Source organism: Cetorhinus maximus, chromosome 14 (genome assembly GCF_964194155.1).
Source record: "Cetorhinus maximus chromosome 14, sCetMax3.hap1.1, whole genome shotgun sequence".
Taxonomy (NCBI): Eukaryota; Metazoa; Chordata; class Chondrichthyes; order Lamniformes; family Cetorhinidae; genus Cetorhinus; species Cetorhinus maximus.
The window spans coordinates 88,618,823-88,637,632 of NC_135892.1; the positions used below are offsets into that span (position 1 = coordinate 88,618,823).

The window sequence follows — 18,810 nt, forward strand, 5'->3', positions numbered from 1 at the left end:
TGTATTATCTCTCACTTTCTGCAATGTGTCCATCCGATCCACCAGCCTATGTCCTCTTAAAGTCTTTTACCATCTTCCTCAGTGTCTACTATGTTTTCAAGTTTTGTGTCATTTATAAATTTCAAGATTATGCCCTGTACCCCTAAGTCCAAGTCATTAATGTATATCAAAAACAGTGGTCCGAGTACTGAAACTTAAGGAACTCCAATGTGTACTAACCTCCAGTCTGACCGTTCATCACAATTTTTTTAGCCAACTTTGCATGCAAGCTGCTTCTTCCCCTTTTATCAAATGGGTTTCAATTTTGCTAACAAGTATACTGATGTGCTAATTGATCAAATGCCTTTTGAAAGTCCACATACACAACATTAAGTGTACTGCCCTCATCCACCCTTTCTGTACCTCTTCAAAAGACTCAATCAAGTTAGTCAAACACGATTTACTCCTAATAAGTCTGTGTTGACTCTCTTTTATTCATCCACCCTTCTCCAAGTGGCAGTTAATTTTGTCCAGAATTATAATATTTCTAAAAGATTCCCTACTACAGATGTTAAGACTGGAATTAATTGCCAGGTTTATCTTTACTCCCCTTTTTTGAACAAGGGATAGCGTTTGCAAACATCTGGTCTCTTGGCACCATCCTTCTATGTAAAGAGGATGCAAAATTGAGGCCATCACTTCCACAATTTCGATCCTTACTTCCCTCAGAAACCTAGGATGCATTCCATTTGGACTGGAGACTTACTTACTTTAAGTACTACCAACCTTCCTAGTAACTTAACTTGTTTTTATCTCATCTAGTATCCCAGAAACCTCTGTTTACCATAGCTTTGGTTCAAATGTGTTGAGTGATTTGTTTTCCTGTAATAAAATTGGGAAGAAGCTACGTTTGGTGGTGGATGATTGAGAACAAAAATTGTGTAGGAGCATAGAAAGATTTTGTCCAATAGGATGGGGCTTTTCTTTGCTCCTTTTACCAGTTACAGAGCTAAAAAACACAAAGGTACTATGTTTGCAAAATTTATGACAGTCATTATGGTTACAAGGTATTTTATACTCACTTGCTTGCAAGGCCTCCTCCTGGGGGTAGATTAGGGATGTTCTCCATGGAGAGGGTACGCATCACGTGAACCAAATCAGGCATTCCTTCTTCACTGGGCTTCAGCATTATTTCTAGAATTGGTCATTAAAAGTGAGAACATTTAAGCAAAGGTACTTTTAAGCAACAAATTTGCCAGAGTGCTTTGTGCAGCTACCTCCAAACTTTTAAAAACACTGATAGGTTTGCTTTGTACACCTGTAAACTTATTTTAAAAAATCTGGAGATTCCCAAGTGAGATACTTCAACATATATGAAAAATATACCAAAATTCTTTTGCCAACACCACACAATTGTGCTGGACAAGAAGTATTGTACTTAAACTTGATATAGCTAAATCATTGTTTCATCCAAAGTAAGTGTCACCTCCAGTAATAAGGATGTGGGTCAAAATCCCACTCGAGATACTTCAATGCAGTACGTGGTCAGAGCTGATGAGCTTCAAATTAAATATTAAAGCTTAAAGCCTTTTGCTAAACAGCTCACGGCATACTTGGGAGAGGAGCAGGGGCTAACGTTCTTCCCTCAACCAACACCACTAAAACAAATTTATCATGAGTATTGCTGAAAAAAAAAGTCATGTCTAAACTTTTCATCTTGCACTTATCAGGACACTCACAAGAATGTCAATATAAGGGGAAAGCAACAAGTTATCCTGTATGTGAACGGAATGCTGATTGGTTGGTTGGCAAGTGGTGTTGCCATGGAGAATGCACAACTGACAGTGAGTGACAGTTAGCTGCCAAGCATCGTTTGAAATTTAATCCAGGCAGCTTGTCCCTGATTGGTCAAGGCATTGTCCTGAAGAATGAGTCAGTTAGTGGCTTTCACTTATTTTGTTTAGCTGAAACAGGTACAGTGTACGTACACGCCCTTTCTGTCTGCAAATAACATGGTCCAGTATATTAATATACTGAAATATAATATACTGAAAACACAGTGTCCAACATTAAATGTGATTCAGCGATTGGACAACATTTGCTAAATAATCGTCAATGTGCTAAGAATTACACTGACTACCAATTTAAGATGGTCAGTCGGACTCGCAATGTGATGCATTTAGGTGCACTGGAAGCTACATATATTAATACACAGGGCCCTGTTCTTTGCAGACAGACATAAAATGGACATATCTTGTTTAGCTGACACGGGCACAATGTAAGTGACAGCCACTCACTGACTCATTCCTCAGGGCAATACCTTGACCAATCAAGGTCAAGCTGCCTGGTTTAAATTTCATCAATGCTTGGCAGTTAACTGCCAGTCACCATCAGTGGTGTGTTCCTCATAGCAACATCACTTGCCAACCAATCAGCACACTCTTCACGTACAGTATAAATCGTTACTTTCCCCCTTATATTAGTATTCTTGTGAGTGTCCTGATGAATACAAGACAAAAACCTTAGACTTGTCTCTTTCTTCAAGCAGGACTCAAGTTTTATACTACCAAATAACTAAATTTATCATTCATCTGATTGCTTTGTGTAGGTTCTCAGCATGTGTAAACTTGTTGCCATGATTAACTTAGTAACGCTGCCTGAACTTAAAAATTAATTTGCACTTTGGGACATTTAAGAACACGTGAAATAGGAGAAGTACACTATACATCCCCTTGAGCCTGTCCCACCATTTAACAAATCATAGCTGATATTTTGCCTCATCTCCACCTTCCATCTGCCCCCGTCATCCCTTGACTCCCTAAGAGACCAAAAGTCTGTCCATTTCAGCCTTTAGTATATTCAACAATGATGCATCTACATGGAGTAGAAAATTCCAAAGACTAACCATCCTTTGAGCGAAGATATTTCTCCTCATCTCAGCCCTAAATGATCAGCCCCTTATCCTGAGACTGTGCCCATGTTCTAGATTTCCCAGCCAGCAGAAACAACCCCCCAGTGTCTATCCTGTCCTAGCTTCCCATGCTGGCTGAGCAGCACATTTCTGAGGAGGATGCCCCTACCTCAGTACATGGTCTAATCTCTGCTAAAAATATTAAGTACTTAAATCAGAAAACCTCATTTGCACTTCAAGCTTAACCCCTTCAAAATCTTGTATTTGATCAATTAGATCACCTCTCATTCTTCTAAACTCCAGAGTATAGGCCCAATGTATTCAGCATCACATCATGGACAACCCTCTCATCCTAGGAACCAATCTAGTGAATCTTCACTGCGCAACCTCCAACGCTAGTATATCCTTCCTTAGATATGCAGTCCAAAATTGCACACAGTACTCCAGATGTGGTCTCACCAAAGCCCTATACAATTGTAGCAAGACTTCCTTATTCCTGTTATATACTCCAATCCTGTTGGAATAAAGGTCAGAGATGTGATAAAGCAGTATATATGATACTAGTACTTGTTGAAATGTCATGTAAGAGCAGCTGAACTTTCAACACTACTTTAAAAAGGAAGGCGGAGGACTCCACACCAAAACAAAACTGTCAAAAAGGTTGATTTTATAACAGGGGTGCAATGGCAATCTGTCTGTGCATCAGCACCTGAAGTGCAAATGAGGGTTTCAGATTTAAGTACTTATTTAACATTTTTAGTACAGATGAGACCATGTACTGAGGTAGTGGCACCCTCCTCAGGAATGTGCTGCTCGGCCAGCATGGGAAAAGGTAAGCTCTGATGAACATTATGTACTTGTGACCTTTTGGAAGCATGGGTTTCATTACCTAGTCCAATTAGGTTTCAAAGTACAAAGAGTATAAATCCATTAAAGGCAGCTTAGAAACTTGCTCTCAAAGGCTTCAAAGATATTTTTGGGACATACCATGCAAAAGGCAGGTAGTGAAGCTTGAACCTCAGTTACATAATTTTAAAATCTTGAACAAGGCCTGCCTTGGACACAATGGCTTGAAACTTCTACGAAACCAGCCAAGCCAAAAGAAAAACACGGGGCAGAATCTTGTCCCACACGCCGACACGTAAAATGACGCACGGTGATGTTGGGTGTGCGCCCTGATGTCACTCAGCGTCACTCTGATCTTCAGTTCGGCGGATGCGCATCGGAGTTGGCTGTGCACCCGCCAAACTGTCAAAGGCCTGTTAAGGCCATTAATGAACTAATTAAAGTACTTGTCAAGGCTGCCCGTCCAACCTTAAGGTTGGTGGGCAAGTAAAGAGCCCAGGCAGCCGTCGCATTTTCATGGGACCTCATCCACGTGCAGGATGAGATTTCATGACGGGTTTATTAATTAAATAAAATGTTTTTTGAAAATTCATAAACATGTCACATGAGGGGACATGTCTGAGTAACTTCATTTTTTTCTTTTTTCCAATGTTTTATTATGAAATTAATCTCCCTGAGGCAGCTCCATGCCTCAGGAAGATTACATGCGCTTAAGAGCATAGGCCCCGACTCTCCCTCTTCCACCCCCCACCCACACAGATAACGGTAAGCGCTTCGGATGCGCGTCACGCTGGGTGGGCCTTAATTGGCCCGTCCATGTAAAATGGCGGCACGCAGCTGATCACGGGTTCAAGCTAGACAGTTCAGGCATCTTCCAGTTGACCCAGAATTAGATACTTTGTAGTCTGTGGTGCTGCAAGGGTTAAATTATATTGAGAAAACAGAGAATGATAAGCCTTAGGCAAAAGAAATGTTAGACACAAAACTATTTGGTTGATGCTAGAAGAACTTAATGCATCAAATAAACCAAAGTTCAAATTATATAGCGATCTGTGGCAGCAATAATAGGACTTTAATTTGTCCTTTCATTATCATCCCCAACTCTGTAATGCATTGTTTACAATTTGATTACGATCAGGAATTTCACTGAACAAACCAAAGTTGAGAAGTTCATTGAAATGCTTATGGAAATTTACTTTATTTAAGCTTTTCTGACACATTACACTGGATATTCCAGCAACATCTGCTAACTGCTGATAATGTTTTATGTTAAGGGCAATGTCTGAATGGATACCAGTTATGAGGGAATCCTGTCACACATGCTGTGCCAAAAGGCTTGGTGCCAGCTGCATACTTGGACTGATCTAATAACAAATGTTAACAGCACAAAGTGCCCCATGTTTTAATCAAACCAGAAAATGCGGTTTGTCTGGTATCCACAGCATCCAAACAACACAAACTGACTCCATAAGCCTTTCTTAGTAAATGTTACACAATTCCCTTCTCAATGCCACCAAGATTTTTTGGGAATGGAATGGAATAAACTTAAGTTTGAAGAAAATATCTCTGCAAAATTCATGAATAAACAAATAAATTATAAAGTACTAAGTATCATGTAGGAGCCAAGAAACAAATTTCAATTTACAAACAGAAAATTACCTTTAACCTTATTTTACGGGCAAATGTACAGCAAAGCTCGAGTGACTCCACACAAGTCTATAAGTATATTTTTTGGGGCAAAGTTTTTTTTCTCAACCCTTGCAAGATTATTTCCAAGTATCTAATCTCATATTACTTCAGACCAAAGAACATAGCAGTTAACAATTTAAGGCCACAGAAAACAAAAGGAAACTTATGATGAGTTTTCAGAGAACTTAGTGGAAATACGTTTTAAAATTTAGATTTTTTCTGTAACTAATTACAATGTACAGTTTGACAGCAATTAATATAAATATTGCGATCCAATATGATGCGTTGTGAAATCTAATATCAACATCCAGAAGCAGGGGTGAATGTTCATTTGTGCTGATGACAGCCAGATATACTTACTTCACCAATCCAACTGCCTAGTCCACAAAGGCAAAATTTCACACAGCTTAATTTTTGCACAGCCAAAACCATTCCAATTGGTTCTCAACAGCACCTACACGCCCTCTGGCTTTGATGGCATCAAACCCCTCCCCAAGCCACTATCTCAGCGAGAGGCAGACAATGCATAAGTCTGGAATACTATTCAATCCTGAGCACTACTTACTCCCTTGTCTTCAATGTGGCTTTCTTCGATTCCAACTACGAAAACCCTGCTCCATATGCTTTCATCACTTGGAGGCTGAACTTCTCCAATACTCCTTGCCTATCTTCCAAAACTGTCAACTCATTCAAAAGTGCCTAACTGAATTCCCAACTCCCATCACCTCCATCTTCTCAAGATAGCTCCAGAAAATTTACTTCAAAGTAAAAGCATTTTTCAGTGATAAGGTTAATCGGCAAGATAAGGGCTCACGGGAGTTTGGAAGTAATGTATTAGCATGCATAGAGGATTGGTTAATGGACAGGAGGCAAAGATTAGTCTTAAATGGGGCATTTTCAAATTGGCAGGCTGGGATTATTACAGTGCTGCAAGGATCAGTGCTGGGGTCTCAGCTATTTACAATCTATATTCATGACTTAGATAAAGAGAGAGTAATGTATGCTGATGATACAAAGCTAAGCGGAAATGTAAGCTATGAGGAGGACACAGCGAGGCTGCAAACGAGTAGTCAAAAATATGGCAGATGGAGTATAATGTGGGAAAGTGTGAGGTTATTCATTTCGGTTTCAAGAATAAAAAATCAGAATACTTTTTTTTAAAAAAGGGGTGAAGCTTGTAACTGTTGATGTTTGGAGAGACTTGTTTGTACACGGAACACAAAGTTAGCATGCAGGTACAAGCAATTAGGATGGCAAATGGCATGTTGGCCTTTATTGCAAAGGGACTGATGTGCAATAATAAAGAACTCTTGCTGCAATTGTACAGGACTTGGGAGACACCATACCTGGAGCAGTGTGCGCAGTTTTGGTCTCTATAGTTAAGGAAGGATATACTTGTATTGAAGGCAGAACAGCAAAAGTTTATTAGGCTGATTCCTGGAATGAGAAGCTGTCCTATGATGAAGGCTGAGTAAATAAGGCATAGATTCTCTGGAGTTTAGAAGAATGACAGATAATCTCATTGAAACATTCAAGATTTTGAAGGCTTGGCAGGGTAGACACTGAGGCATGGTCAAAAAGGTATATTTTAAGAAGTTCAAGAAAATTTAAAGTTGAGACAGACAGATTTTTTTGGTCATGCAGGGAATCAAGGGATATGATTTTTTTAATCGAAGGGCGAAGCAGGTTCAAGTGGGATGTATGGACTACTCCTGCTCTTATTTCTTATGTCTTTCCAAAGTTAAGCCTTTGTGCATGTGAAGAGTGCTATAAAAATAAGTCGCTGTTGCTTTCATATATCAATGCTAACACCCCAAAGAGGAACAGGGAATGAAAATTGTCACAAATTTGTTTTAAAAAGGTTTCTAAAGTTGGAAAGAAAATTGAGGAGAAATTTAGTACAGCAGACACAGTTCAGGAGAAGATCACAATGCTGAGGCATAGTGGCTAAAGGTTCTATCCAATGGTTAAGTGCAGGGTAGTGGGGAAGGAGGGAAAGAAAAATAGACCAGAGACAGAAAATGCAGTGTAAATTCTGAGACAAAGGTTTGGAGAACGTTAAAGAGATGTGGCTGAGTTAAACTATGGAGATACTTAGAAATGTGGATGAATTTTTTTCTTTTAAAATGATGCACCAAAACATTCAGATGCTATATTTGAGGCTCAAACAGTTTGAAGGCATCCCTTGCAAGATAGGGGAATTCTTCCTCTGCTCCCTGCCATATTGCATGGAACTATGGACAATAAAGTTTCTGATTTGCTATGTTTTGAACTATTTGTAACATCACTGAGCTACACATGGCTAAGGAGTGAGTGGATTATCCAAGCCTCCAGGCTGACCAGACCATTGTGCTTGACCAGAACCTTATTTCTACTGAGATGCAACTAGTTTGTTCTCTGCTTGTGTCCCCAAACTTGCCCTCCAGAAATTGTTGTAAAAAAGGGAAAAAGACTTTCATTTATATAGCGCTTTTCCTGGCAGATGTCTCAAGGTGCTTTACAGCAATGAAGTACTTTTGAAGTGTCGTCACTGTTGTACTGTAGAAAAGACAGCAGGTAATTTGCACATTGCAAGCTCCTTGAAACAGTAATGTGATAATGACCAGAGAATCTGTTTTTGTGGTGTTAGCTGAGGGATAAATATTGGCCAGGACACCAGAGACATCTCCCCTGCTCTTCTTCAAAATAGTGCCATGGATTTTTTACACCCAGAAGGCAGGTAGGACCTTGGGTTAAAGTCTCATCCGAAAGATTAACAGTTTGAAATTTTCATCCTGAAGTACCTCTGGATGGATTTTGCACTTGAGGGTGAACTCTGAAATGACAATACCTGTTAATTGGCCAGCCTAGCTAAATACTGACCCAAGGTAATCATACGGCATAGATCCAAGATGCATGGGGATCACATCTTGACAAGAACAAAAGCAAGCTCCTCCTTGCTTGTTAGAGTACTACAGTGTTGTCCAACTACGCACCACATACCAGCCTGTCTAGTAGTGTTCTCGAGCTAGCCTGATTGCTCCTTAGTTGTCATCAATTGATGTATTGTCTATTGTCCACTTGCAGATGAGCACCAATTCTTGTCAGATATACATCTGCTACCACTGTCAATTGTGAAGAAAGCTGTTGCTTGGATTACTCTGATGTTATTTTCCAGTGGTTACCATGTAAGATCCACAGCTGACACCCAATCCAGTAAAAAGGCAAGATTACAGAATGGTGTGGGGGCACAACAGTGGCTTTGCACATTCCGTTGAAGCGGTTCCACAACAAGTTGGCACTGAGAAGTAGGAAGATGATTTTTATCATGAGACCCAATTTTAATGGAGTTTTTCCAATAAGGGGGATAGTCTGGAACAACCAGAAGTCCAATTACGTCAGAAGGAAAAGGGTTGAGGTCTTGCAGTCAGAATTTCAAGAGCTTGAGAAGAAACTGAAGAGAAGGATCTCTAAAGGTGATAATTGCTCGGTGATTCCCAATTCGATACACAAGTGAGTATAGAAATAAGAGGGAGTACTTCAGTTTCCTGGGGGCAGAAACCAGTTTTGGAGCTGGAGGGTCCTATTCAAGGTGAATGGGCTCCACTTCAACAGAGCTGTGACTAATGTCCGTGTTAAGATTAACTGACATTGTAAAGGCTTTAAACTAATTTGACAGGGGATGGGCACTAGGATGAAACATTAAGGGGAGAAAAAAGATGTAAAAGATACTTGGCGAGACAACTAGCACTGGCGAAAATAATACTTCGGAAATAGGAGGGATCAGGCAGGGGGAAAATATGAGTGAATCGAAGATTGGGTTGAAATGCATGTGCCTAATTCCAGTGTGGTAGAGAAGGTTGGTGAGCTGCAGGCACAAGTCACCACAAAGGTCTACGATATACGGACAATAACAGAGACCTGGCTCAAAGAAGTGGAGGATTGGGAACTTAACATTCGTGACTACAAGGCAAGATAGGGAAGGAACAGTGATCAAATAAGCTATGATAGCACTGGAGAGAGTTGATGTAGTTGAGGTGGTCAAAGACAGTAACAATAGAGGGTTGTTACTATCTTACATGGTATACTATAAGCTATCAGATAGTTATTAGTGGCAAGCATAAAAGGGAACCGAAAAGCATTTTACAGGCATGTAAGTTGTAAAAGTGTAATTAAAGGGACAAAAACAGAGTTGTTCTTTCAAAGTGGCAGGCCAAGCTGAAATGACTGTTAAAAAGCATATAGAATCCTTGGCTTCATTAATACATGAATAGAGTACAAAAAGCAAGAAAGTTATGGTAAACTTCTATGAGACGTTGGCTGGGCCTCAGCTGGAATTGTGTGTTCAGCTTTTGGCAACACACTTTAGGAAGAATGTCAAGATCTTGGAGAGGACGCAGAAGAGGTTTACAAGGATGGTACCAGTTATGAGGGACTACAGTTATGTGGAGACCGGAAAAGCTGTGATTGTTCTCCTTAGAACAGAGGTTAAGAGGAAATTTGATAAAGGTACTCAGTATCCTCATGACTTTGTGAGAGTAAATAAGGAGATAACATGGAGACTTTAATGGTTCTTAGATTAAAGTTCCAAATGCAGAGAGGCATTTGATGTAACAACATGCCATAGAAACAGGAGGAGGTCATTCACCAACTCACCAACAAAGCTTGTTCTGCCATTCAATCAGATCATGGCTGATATGTAACTCAATTCTCATTTACCCACCTTTACTCCATATCCTTGGATATGTTTTCCTAACAATTATCTATCTATCTCAGTCTTAAAAAATTGAACCAGCAACCACAACCTTTAGGGAAAGAAATTCAAATTTCCATTACAAAAGCAAAGTACAAGGATGCTAGAAATCTGAAATAAAAGCACAGCATGCTGAAATTACTCAGCAGGTCTGGCAACATCTATGGGGAGAGAGAGAGTGTGTGTTAAAGTTTCAGGTTAAAGTTTCCATGAAATGGAAATTTGCTGCTCTTCCAGAATCGATGATTGGAGGAGCAGCAACAGCAAGAGGGAGAGAACCTGTGATTGGAGGAGCTGGAGTAGCGAGCATGGGAGAGATAGGAGAATTAAAAGCAGAAAAACTTTTCTCTGAGTTGAAGAGTAAGAGAAGAGACAGAAAAATTCTTTTCAGAGCAGAACCTCAGAACTTGGGAGTCAATGGATACTTGGCACTTCTTTACCTCCCTCTGGAATTATTTTTTTTTAAATCGTTTTGGAGTTGTGTGTTTTATCGAGTGGGGGGGTGCTTTCTGGCAGCAGCCAGGGAGGATGCACTGAAGTGAGTCTTATAAAAAATTATTTAAAAATACAATCTCCTCCCCACCCCATCCCACTCTAAGTTACGACAATCCTCCTATTTCAATATAAAATAAGAAGAAAATAAGAGAATTGGAATCTCAGTACTGCCATCAGCAGATCCGGGGGAGAGGCAGGTCAAGATGGTGGTGGAGCCAGTGCAGGTAAAGAGAGAGAGAGAGACACACAGAGAGACTGAGGAAGGAGAGGGTGATTTAGGGGACAAGTGGGAGAGGAGGTTATGGGCAACAGGCAACATTACTCACTTTCACCTTTACAGCTTATTTTATTTAATTAAGTGCATGATTTCCCAACTTTGTTGAAAAAAATCTTTATTTTTCCTCGAAAAGCCACCTCCTGGGCCCAGCTTTCAAGTTTACAAAGCACTGCTGGAATAACAATAACCAAACATAAAAGAAAAAATTAAATATTTTTCAATGGCTTTCTTCCACTTTTATATTTGTGCAATAAATTATTTTGTGCATAAAGTTTAAAGTAAAGATCTGGGGTAGAGGGAGAAAAAATATTGTGGGAGAAATAGTTTTTTTTTGTTTCCCCCTAGGTTTTTCTTGAAAGGCTTCTGCTTTAGAAATGTCTGTCTGTATACAAGGTTTTTTTTGGCTGTCGCTGCACGTGCATATTTAAGAAAATGTTTTGACATGTAGAAGTAGTTGGAAACAAAAACAAAAATAAAAATACCTGGAAAAACTCAGCAGGTCTGACAGCATCTGCGGAGAGGAATACAGTTAACGTTTCGAGTCCGTATGACTCTTAAATAGAACTAAGGAAAAATAGAAGAGAGGTGAAATATAAGCTGGTTTAAGGGAGGGTGGGACAAGTAGAGCTGGATAGAGGGCCAGTGATAGGTGGAGATTGCCAAAAGATGTCATAGACAAAAGGTCAAAGAGGTGTTGACGGTGGTGATATTATCTAAGAAATGTGCTAATAGGTGACATTAAGGGTAGAAAGCAGGACGAGCAAGGTACATATAGCCCTAGTGGGGGTGGGGTGGGGGGAAGGGATCGAAATAGGCTAAAAGGTAGAGATAAAACAATGGATGCAAATACATTTAAAAATAATGGGAATAGGTGGGAAAAGAAAAATCTATATAAATTATTGGAAAAAAGGGGGATCGGAAAGGGGGTGGGGATGGAGGAGAGAGTTCATGATCTAAAATTGTTGAACTCAATATTCAGTCCAGAAGGCTGTAAAGTGCCTAGTTGGAAGATGAGGTGCTGTTCCTCCAGTTTGCGTTGAGCTTCACTGGAACATTGTAGCAAGCCAAGGACGGACATGTGGGCATGAGAGCAGGGTGGAGTGTTGAAATGGCAAGCAACAGGGAGGTCTGGGTCATGCTTGTGGACAGACCGAAGGTGTTCTGCAAAGTGGTCACCCAGTCTGCGTTCGGTCTCTCCAATGTAGAGGAAACCGCATTGGGAGCAATGAATGCAGTAGACTAAGTTGAGGGAAGTGCAAGTGAAATGCTGCTTCACTTGAAAGGAGTATTTGGGCCCTTGGATGGTGAGGAGAGGGGAAGTAAAGGGGCAGGTGTTGCACCTTCTGCGGTTGCATGGGAAGGTGCCATGGGAGGGTGTTGAGGCGTAGGGGATGATGGAGGAGTGGACCAGGGTGTCCCGGAGGGAACGATCCCTGCGGAATGCCGCTGGGAGATGAAGGGAAGATGTGTTTGGTGGTGGCACCATGCTGGAGTTGGCGGAAATGGCGGAGGATGTTCTTTTGAAGTTCAATCAATCCATAAGAGCCCGATCTTGCAGGCGTCAAGTTTTCTTTAATATCAGCCATTGGAGGACAATGACAGGGTTTGGGTAGGTGAATGGATTCGTGGCCGCCTGACCAGCACAGTCTCATATTTCTTTAATATTCTTTAATGTAAAGCGCATTTGCAAATTCCTGCTTCAAGAACAGATCTGCTTCATCTTCATGGAGGCTTTGTAAACCAAAAAGTTGCCCCTGAAAATCAAAAAGTAGCCATTGAGAATATCTCAAAAATAGCCCTTGAAAAAAATATATTTTGACCCCTTCAGCTGACATTTCACAGCAGTATGGAGGGATATCTGCATTGCCAGAGGTGCACCCTGTTCCCTCAACAAAGCATGGATGCTCCATTTTAGTTCCTTCACTTCAGTGACATGGCAAGTGGCATCAAGAACGACAAAAAATGGCTATTTATACAAACGTCTATGGAGGATTAATTCCTCTCTTAAAAGATAAATGGTGACTGGAGAGGAACAAGCTATTGTGTGTTTAAGAAGTCCTAATGGCTCAGCCATTCAGGGATGCAGGGTTCAACTGACTTGGTAATTATACCTCATCTACTACAGCAAAAAACACTTGCAAGTTATTGCAAAAACAGAAATCCTACAGAAAGTTTGGCTCTCTTGTCGCCATTACAAAATCTGCTCTTCTCCATCCTTTTGGTACTCTCCACATCTAGGAAGCAAATTAACCTTGGGCAACTGTCATTTTGGGGAGAATACCATAAACGGTTACAGCACATTCTCTCTGAATCTACACATCCTTTATAACAGTCTACTTTATCTCGAAAATTGTAACTTAATGAGAATCCACACACCCATCCCTGCTAAACTGCTTGTTCTCAGAAGGCACCGCATCTGTGAATATATTCTATGGTTGAGGGCCAGATAGTGAAATATTCTTGCAAGAGAAAAAAAAATTGGAATCACAATGGAACTAAGGGGCATAATCTCAGGATAATGTGACGGCTGTTTCGGACTGGTAAAAGGGAGAAATGTCTTCATTCAGAGGGTTGTGAATCTTTGGAATTCTCTATCCAGAGGCTGTAAATGCTCCTATATTGATCATATTCAAGGCTGACATTGAAAGATTTTGGACCCTAAGGGAATCAAGGAATATGAGGATTGAGCAGGAAATGTGGAATTGAGGTTGAGGAACAGCCGTGGACTTATTAAATGGTGCAGCAGGCTCGGGGTGGTGAATGGCCTACTCCTGCTCCTATTTCTTACACTCTGGGAATGCATGACCATCAGTCAGAAGAAAGGTGTCAGGCAGGCAGTCAGGAAATCCCTAGGGTGCATCTCGCTCGAAAGCTGTTTTTCTGTGTGGAAAACTGAGAGAGTGATGGTTCCTCGGGGGAGTGCAGCCACACTCATGGCACTCTGAGTGGCTCAGCTGCACAGTGTGGGGAGGAAAAAAAGAGGGGAAGAGCAATAGTGGTAGGTGACTCGATAGTAAGGGGAACAGACAGGCGTTTCTACGGCCCTAGACGCGACTCCAAGATGGTATGTTGCCTCCCTGGTGCCAGGGCCAAGGGTGTCACTGAACGGCTGCAGGGCATTCTAAAGGGGGAGGGCAAACAGACAAAGATTGTGGTACATATTGGTACCAACGACAGAGGTAGAAAGAGAGATGAGGTCCTGCAAGCAGAATTTAGGGAGCTAGGAAGCAGATTAAAAAACAGGACATCACAGGTAGTAATCTCTGGATTACTTCCGGTGCCACGCGCTAGTGAGTATAGAAATACGAGGTTAGTCCAGATGAATGCGTGGCCACAGAGATAGTGCAGGAGGGAGGGCTTTAGATTTCTGGGACAGTGGGACCGTTTCTGGGGGCGGTGGGATCTGTACAAGGCGGACGGGTTGCACCTGAACCGCAATGGGACCAACATCCCTGCAGGAAAGTTTGCTAGTGCTGTTGGGGAGTGTTTAAACTAACTTGGCAGAGGGATGGGATCCTGAGAGGAGGTTCAGCAGGGGGAGATGCACAGCCAAAATTAGAAGAGAGAACAAGTGCGTCTGGAAGGCATAGAAATTATAGGCCAGTCAAGGCACAAGGGAATTTGGCAAGGTTGGATGGTATTTATTTTAATGCAAGGAGTCTGATGAATAAGGCAGATGAGTTGAGGGCACAAATTAACACATGGAAGTATGATGTCATTGCTGTCACAGAGACATGGTTGAGGGGGGGGGCAGGATTGGCAGCTCAATATTCCAGGATATCTGTTCATCAGGTGAGACAGGGAAGGAGGTAAAACAGGAGGGGGTATCACAATGTTGATCAAGGAATCAATTACAGCAGCAAGGAAGGAAGACATCTTAGAAGGCTCCTCAAATGAAGCCATATGGGTAGAACTGAAAAACAAAAAAAGGAGCAATCACATCGGTGGAAGTGTACTATAGGCCCCCAAACAATCAGAGAGAAATAGAAGAGCAGATATGTATGGAAATTTCAAAGAAGTGTAAAAATAATAAGGTAGTAATAGTGGGGGATTTCAACTTCCCCAACATTAACTGGGTTAGTCATAGTGTGATAGGTTTAGAGGGAGTGGAATTCTTAAAATACATCCAGGAGAGCTTTTTGAGCCAGTACGGAGAAGGTCCTACAAGAGAGGGGCGGTCCTGGGCTTAATTTTAGGGAATTAAGCCGGGCAAGTGGTAGAGCTTTCAGTGGGGGAACATTTTGCAGATAGTGATCATAACTCCGTTAGATTCAACGTTGTTCTGGAAAAGGACAAGGATGGGCCAGAAATCAAGTTCTAAATTGGGGGAAGGCAGATTTTAATAAGACCAGATATGATTTGGGCAGAGTGGGCTGGGAGCAGCTACTTTTAGGTAAATCTGCGTCAGAGTAGTGGGACTCATTCAAGAAGGAAATAGGGCGAGTACAGGACCAACATATTCCAGTAAAGACAAAAGGTGGGTCCAACAAATCTAGGGAACCCTGGATGTCTGGGGATATACAGGATTGGATAGAGGGAAAAAGGGAGGCTTATGGCAGATACCGAGGGCTCAAAACAGCAGAAGTCCTAGAGGAGTATAGAATGTGTAGGGGAAAACAAAAAGGAAATTAGGAGAGCAAAAAGGGGGAATGAAAAACATTGGCAGGTAAAATAAAGGAAAACCCAAAGTTCTTTTACAAGTACATTAAGAGTAAGAGGATAACTAGGGAAAGAGTAGGGCCCATTAAGGACCATAGTGGTAATTTGTGTGTGGAGCTGGAAGACATAGGTAGGGTTCTAAATGAATACTTTATGTCGGTGTTCACAAGTGAGGGGGGCGACGTGGGTGTGGAGATCAGGCAGAAGGACTGTGATATAATTAAATAAATTAGCATAGAATTAGAGGAGGTTCTGAGTTTTCTGGCAGGCTTAAAAGTAGATAAATCTCCAGGCCCAGATGAAAAGTATCCCAGGCTGTTGAGTGAGGCAAGGAAGGAGATAGCAGGGGCACTGGCAATAATTTTCAATACCCCTCTGGCTACAGGAGAGGTGCCAGAGGACTGGAGGACAGGCCAATACGGTTCCGTTATTCAAGAAGGGAGGGCAGGTTAAACCAGGGAACTACAGGCCAGTCAGTCTAACCTCAGTGCTGGGGAAACTATTGGAAGCAATTCTGAGGGACAGAATTAATCTACACTTGGAGAGGCAGGGCTTAATCAAGGACAGTCAGCATGGTTTGGTTAAGGGGAGGTCATGTCTGACCAATTTTATTGAATTTTTCGAAGAGGTGACCAGGGAGGTTATGCTGGAACTGTATAAAACGCTGGTTCAGCCACAGTTAGAGTATTGCATGGAGTTCTGGAATCCGCATTATAGGAAGGATGTGATTGCACTAGAGAGAGTGCAGAGGAGATTTACCAGGATATTGCCTGAGCTGGAGAGTTTTAGTTATGGGGTGAGATTGCATAGACTGGGGTTATTTTCCCTGGAGCAGAAGAGATTGAGGGAGGGGGACATGATCGAGGTTTATAAAATTATGAGGGGCATAGATAGGGTCGACAGGAAGGAACTTTTCCCCTTGGTGGAGGGATCAATAACCAGGGGGCATAGATTTAAGGTAAGGGGCAGGGGGTTTAGAGGGGATGTGAGGAAGAATTTTTTCACCCAGAGGATGGTGGGAATCTGCAACTCTCTGCCTGAAAGGATGATAGAGGCAGAAACCCTCATAACATTTAAGTATTTGGATGTGCACTAGTGATGCCATGGCATGCAAGGCTATGGGCCTAGTGCTGGAAAATGGGATTAGAATAGTAAGGTACTTGTTTGACCGGTGCAGACTTGATGGGCCGAAGGGCCTTTTTCTGTGCTGTAAACCTCTCCGACTCTATGAATTATGCAAGTCCCAAAAGGAATCAGTTTTAGATAGCACTAGCCTTGTTGACAGTGCTCCTGGGTAGATTCAATGGGTACAGGTTTAAACTTGTGATGACTTTCTCTAGTCTAGCAAACACAAACACTACATAATCATCTTCAGGACATCAGAAATCCTAGGAACTACCTCATGCTGAAACACGTGTCTTGATCGGGCTCCTCTCCATCAGTAATATATTTTAATCAAAGACAATGCTACTCACAAGACTTGGCGATAAATCTGGGAACATGAAATGACATAATTGTTGCAATGATAAAATAAACCCAAAAAAAGTAACGTGGCCAAGGAATGGTTCCTCTTGAAAATGAATGGAAGCAGCATCCAAATTCTGACGAGAGAGAGAAAATAAGCTGACCGTGACCATCTTCTTTATCTACTTCAAAAGCTTTCACTGAGGTAACACATTTTCTGGGATTATTTTTGTTAATTACATATTCTGTCACAACATAGAGTACACAGGAAGAACATGACTTAAACTGTTCCTACATATGAGATCTTTGAAATTTTGAAGAACCAAAATGTTAAAACATATTTCTTTCTCCTTCAGAGCCTATTGAAATAAAAAAAAATTGGCGATAAAATTACCAATTCTTTTTGTACAAGAAAAAATCCTGCATTCAACAAGTCAACAAATCTGTCCTACCTTCAACACGCGACTCCAGGTATTTATCCAGTTCAGCATCTTTTCTCACTGCCTCTTCTGAAACCTTGGGAGCATTAGGGAAGCAGACCAGTACAATGCTCATGTTGTCTCTACTTCCCTACAAAAACAAATTAAAAGTTTAATTATTAATATGCATTGAGAACTATTGTAAGAAGATCACACCACAGGTTAGGGTAAGGTCAGTTACAGTCATTTCATTGGTCATGGGACATTTTTTTTTGCATATAGTTGTTTTCAGCACATTTTAACATGTAGTTAAATCTCTAGTTCCTACTTTAAAATAAATTCCCTTTCAATTTAAAGCTACAAGGTAACTTATTCTCAGGCCTCTGACAATGGTAATTTGCAACCTATTCCTTAATCTGCATATGAAATTGAAGTAACTTGCCTTTTATCATTTAAACCCATTTTTAAAAATTGTAATATTTACATTATAAATCCACCTAATTTGAAACCAACATGTCATCAATTTCTAACTTAAATATAATTTCTCAACTGGGTACAAAATGATGGTCTAGTTTAAAACTGAGGGGGGCTGGGCCAAAAGCTTTAAAAAAAAAGAACATTTCTATAGCACTTCTCATGATGACTGGACAGCTCAAAGCGCTTTACAGCCAATGAAATATTTTTGAAGTGCAGAGATAGGAAAGTTGCCAAGAGAACGTAAGGATGCTACAAAGGGACATAGATATGTTAAGTGAATGGGCAAGGATCTTGCAAATGGAGTATAATGTGAGCAAATGTGAAACTGCCCATTTGGCAGAAAGAATAAAAAAGCATATCTAAATGGGGAGAGATTGAAGAGCTCAGATTCAGGGGGATCTAGGTGTCCTGGTGCATATATCACAAAAGGCTAGTATGCTGGTACACCAAAGAATTAAGAAAGCTAATAGAATGTTATTGTCTATCGTGAGGGGAATTGATCACAAAAGTAAGGAGGTTATGCTTAAGTTGTCGAAGGCATTAGTGAGACCACATCTGGAGTACTGTGTACAGTATTGGTCTCCTTAAGGAAAGATGTAGATGTGTTGGAAGCAATTGAGAGAAAGTTTACTAGACAAATACCAGGAATGGACAGGGTGTCTTATGACGAAAGATTGAATAGGTTAGGGCTTGTATCCACTGGAATTTAGAAGAGCAAGAGGCGACTTGATTGGAACCTTTAAGATCCTGAGGGGTTTTGACAGGGTGGATATGGAGGTGATGTTTCCACTTGTGGGAGAATCTAAGACTAGAGGTCATTGTTTAAAAATAAGGGGTCGCTCCTTTAAGGCAGAGCTGAGGA

At 41.1% G+C, this 18,810-nt stretch overlaps 1 protein-coding gene across 6 annotated transcripts in view; it reads right to left on the reverse strand.

Annotated features, from left to right (window-relative positions):
• ppm1ba (protein phosphatase, Mg2+/Mn2+ dependent, 1Ba) overlaps positions 1–18,810 on the reverse strand; it is a 139,161-nt gene that overhangs the window by 15,503 nt on the left and 104,848 nt on the right. For all 6 annotated transcript variants that reach the window (XR_013578714.1, XM_078557192.1, XM_078557193.1 and 3 more), the window contains exons 3-4: positions 17,505–17,622; positions 1,062–1,173 (exon numbers count right to left, since the gene is read on the reverse strand). Coding sequence is in view for 5 of the 6 variants with exons in the window: in XM_078557192.1 (XP_078413318.1) it covers positions 1,062–1,173; positions 17,505–17,622 (230 nt within the window). In the remaining variant the exon portion in view is untranslated. The remainder of the gene's footprint in view (positions 1–1,061; positions 1,174–17,504; positions 17,623–18,810) is intronic.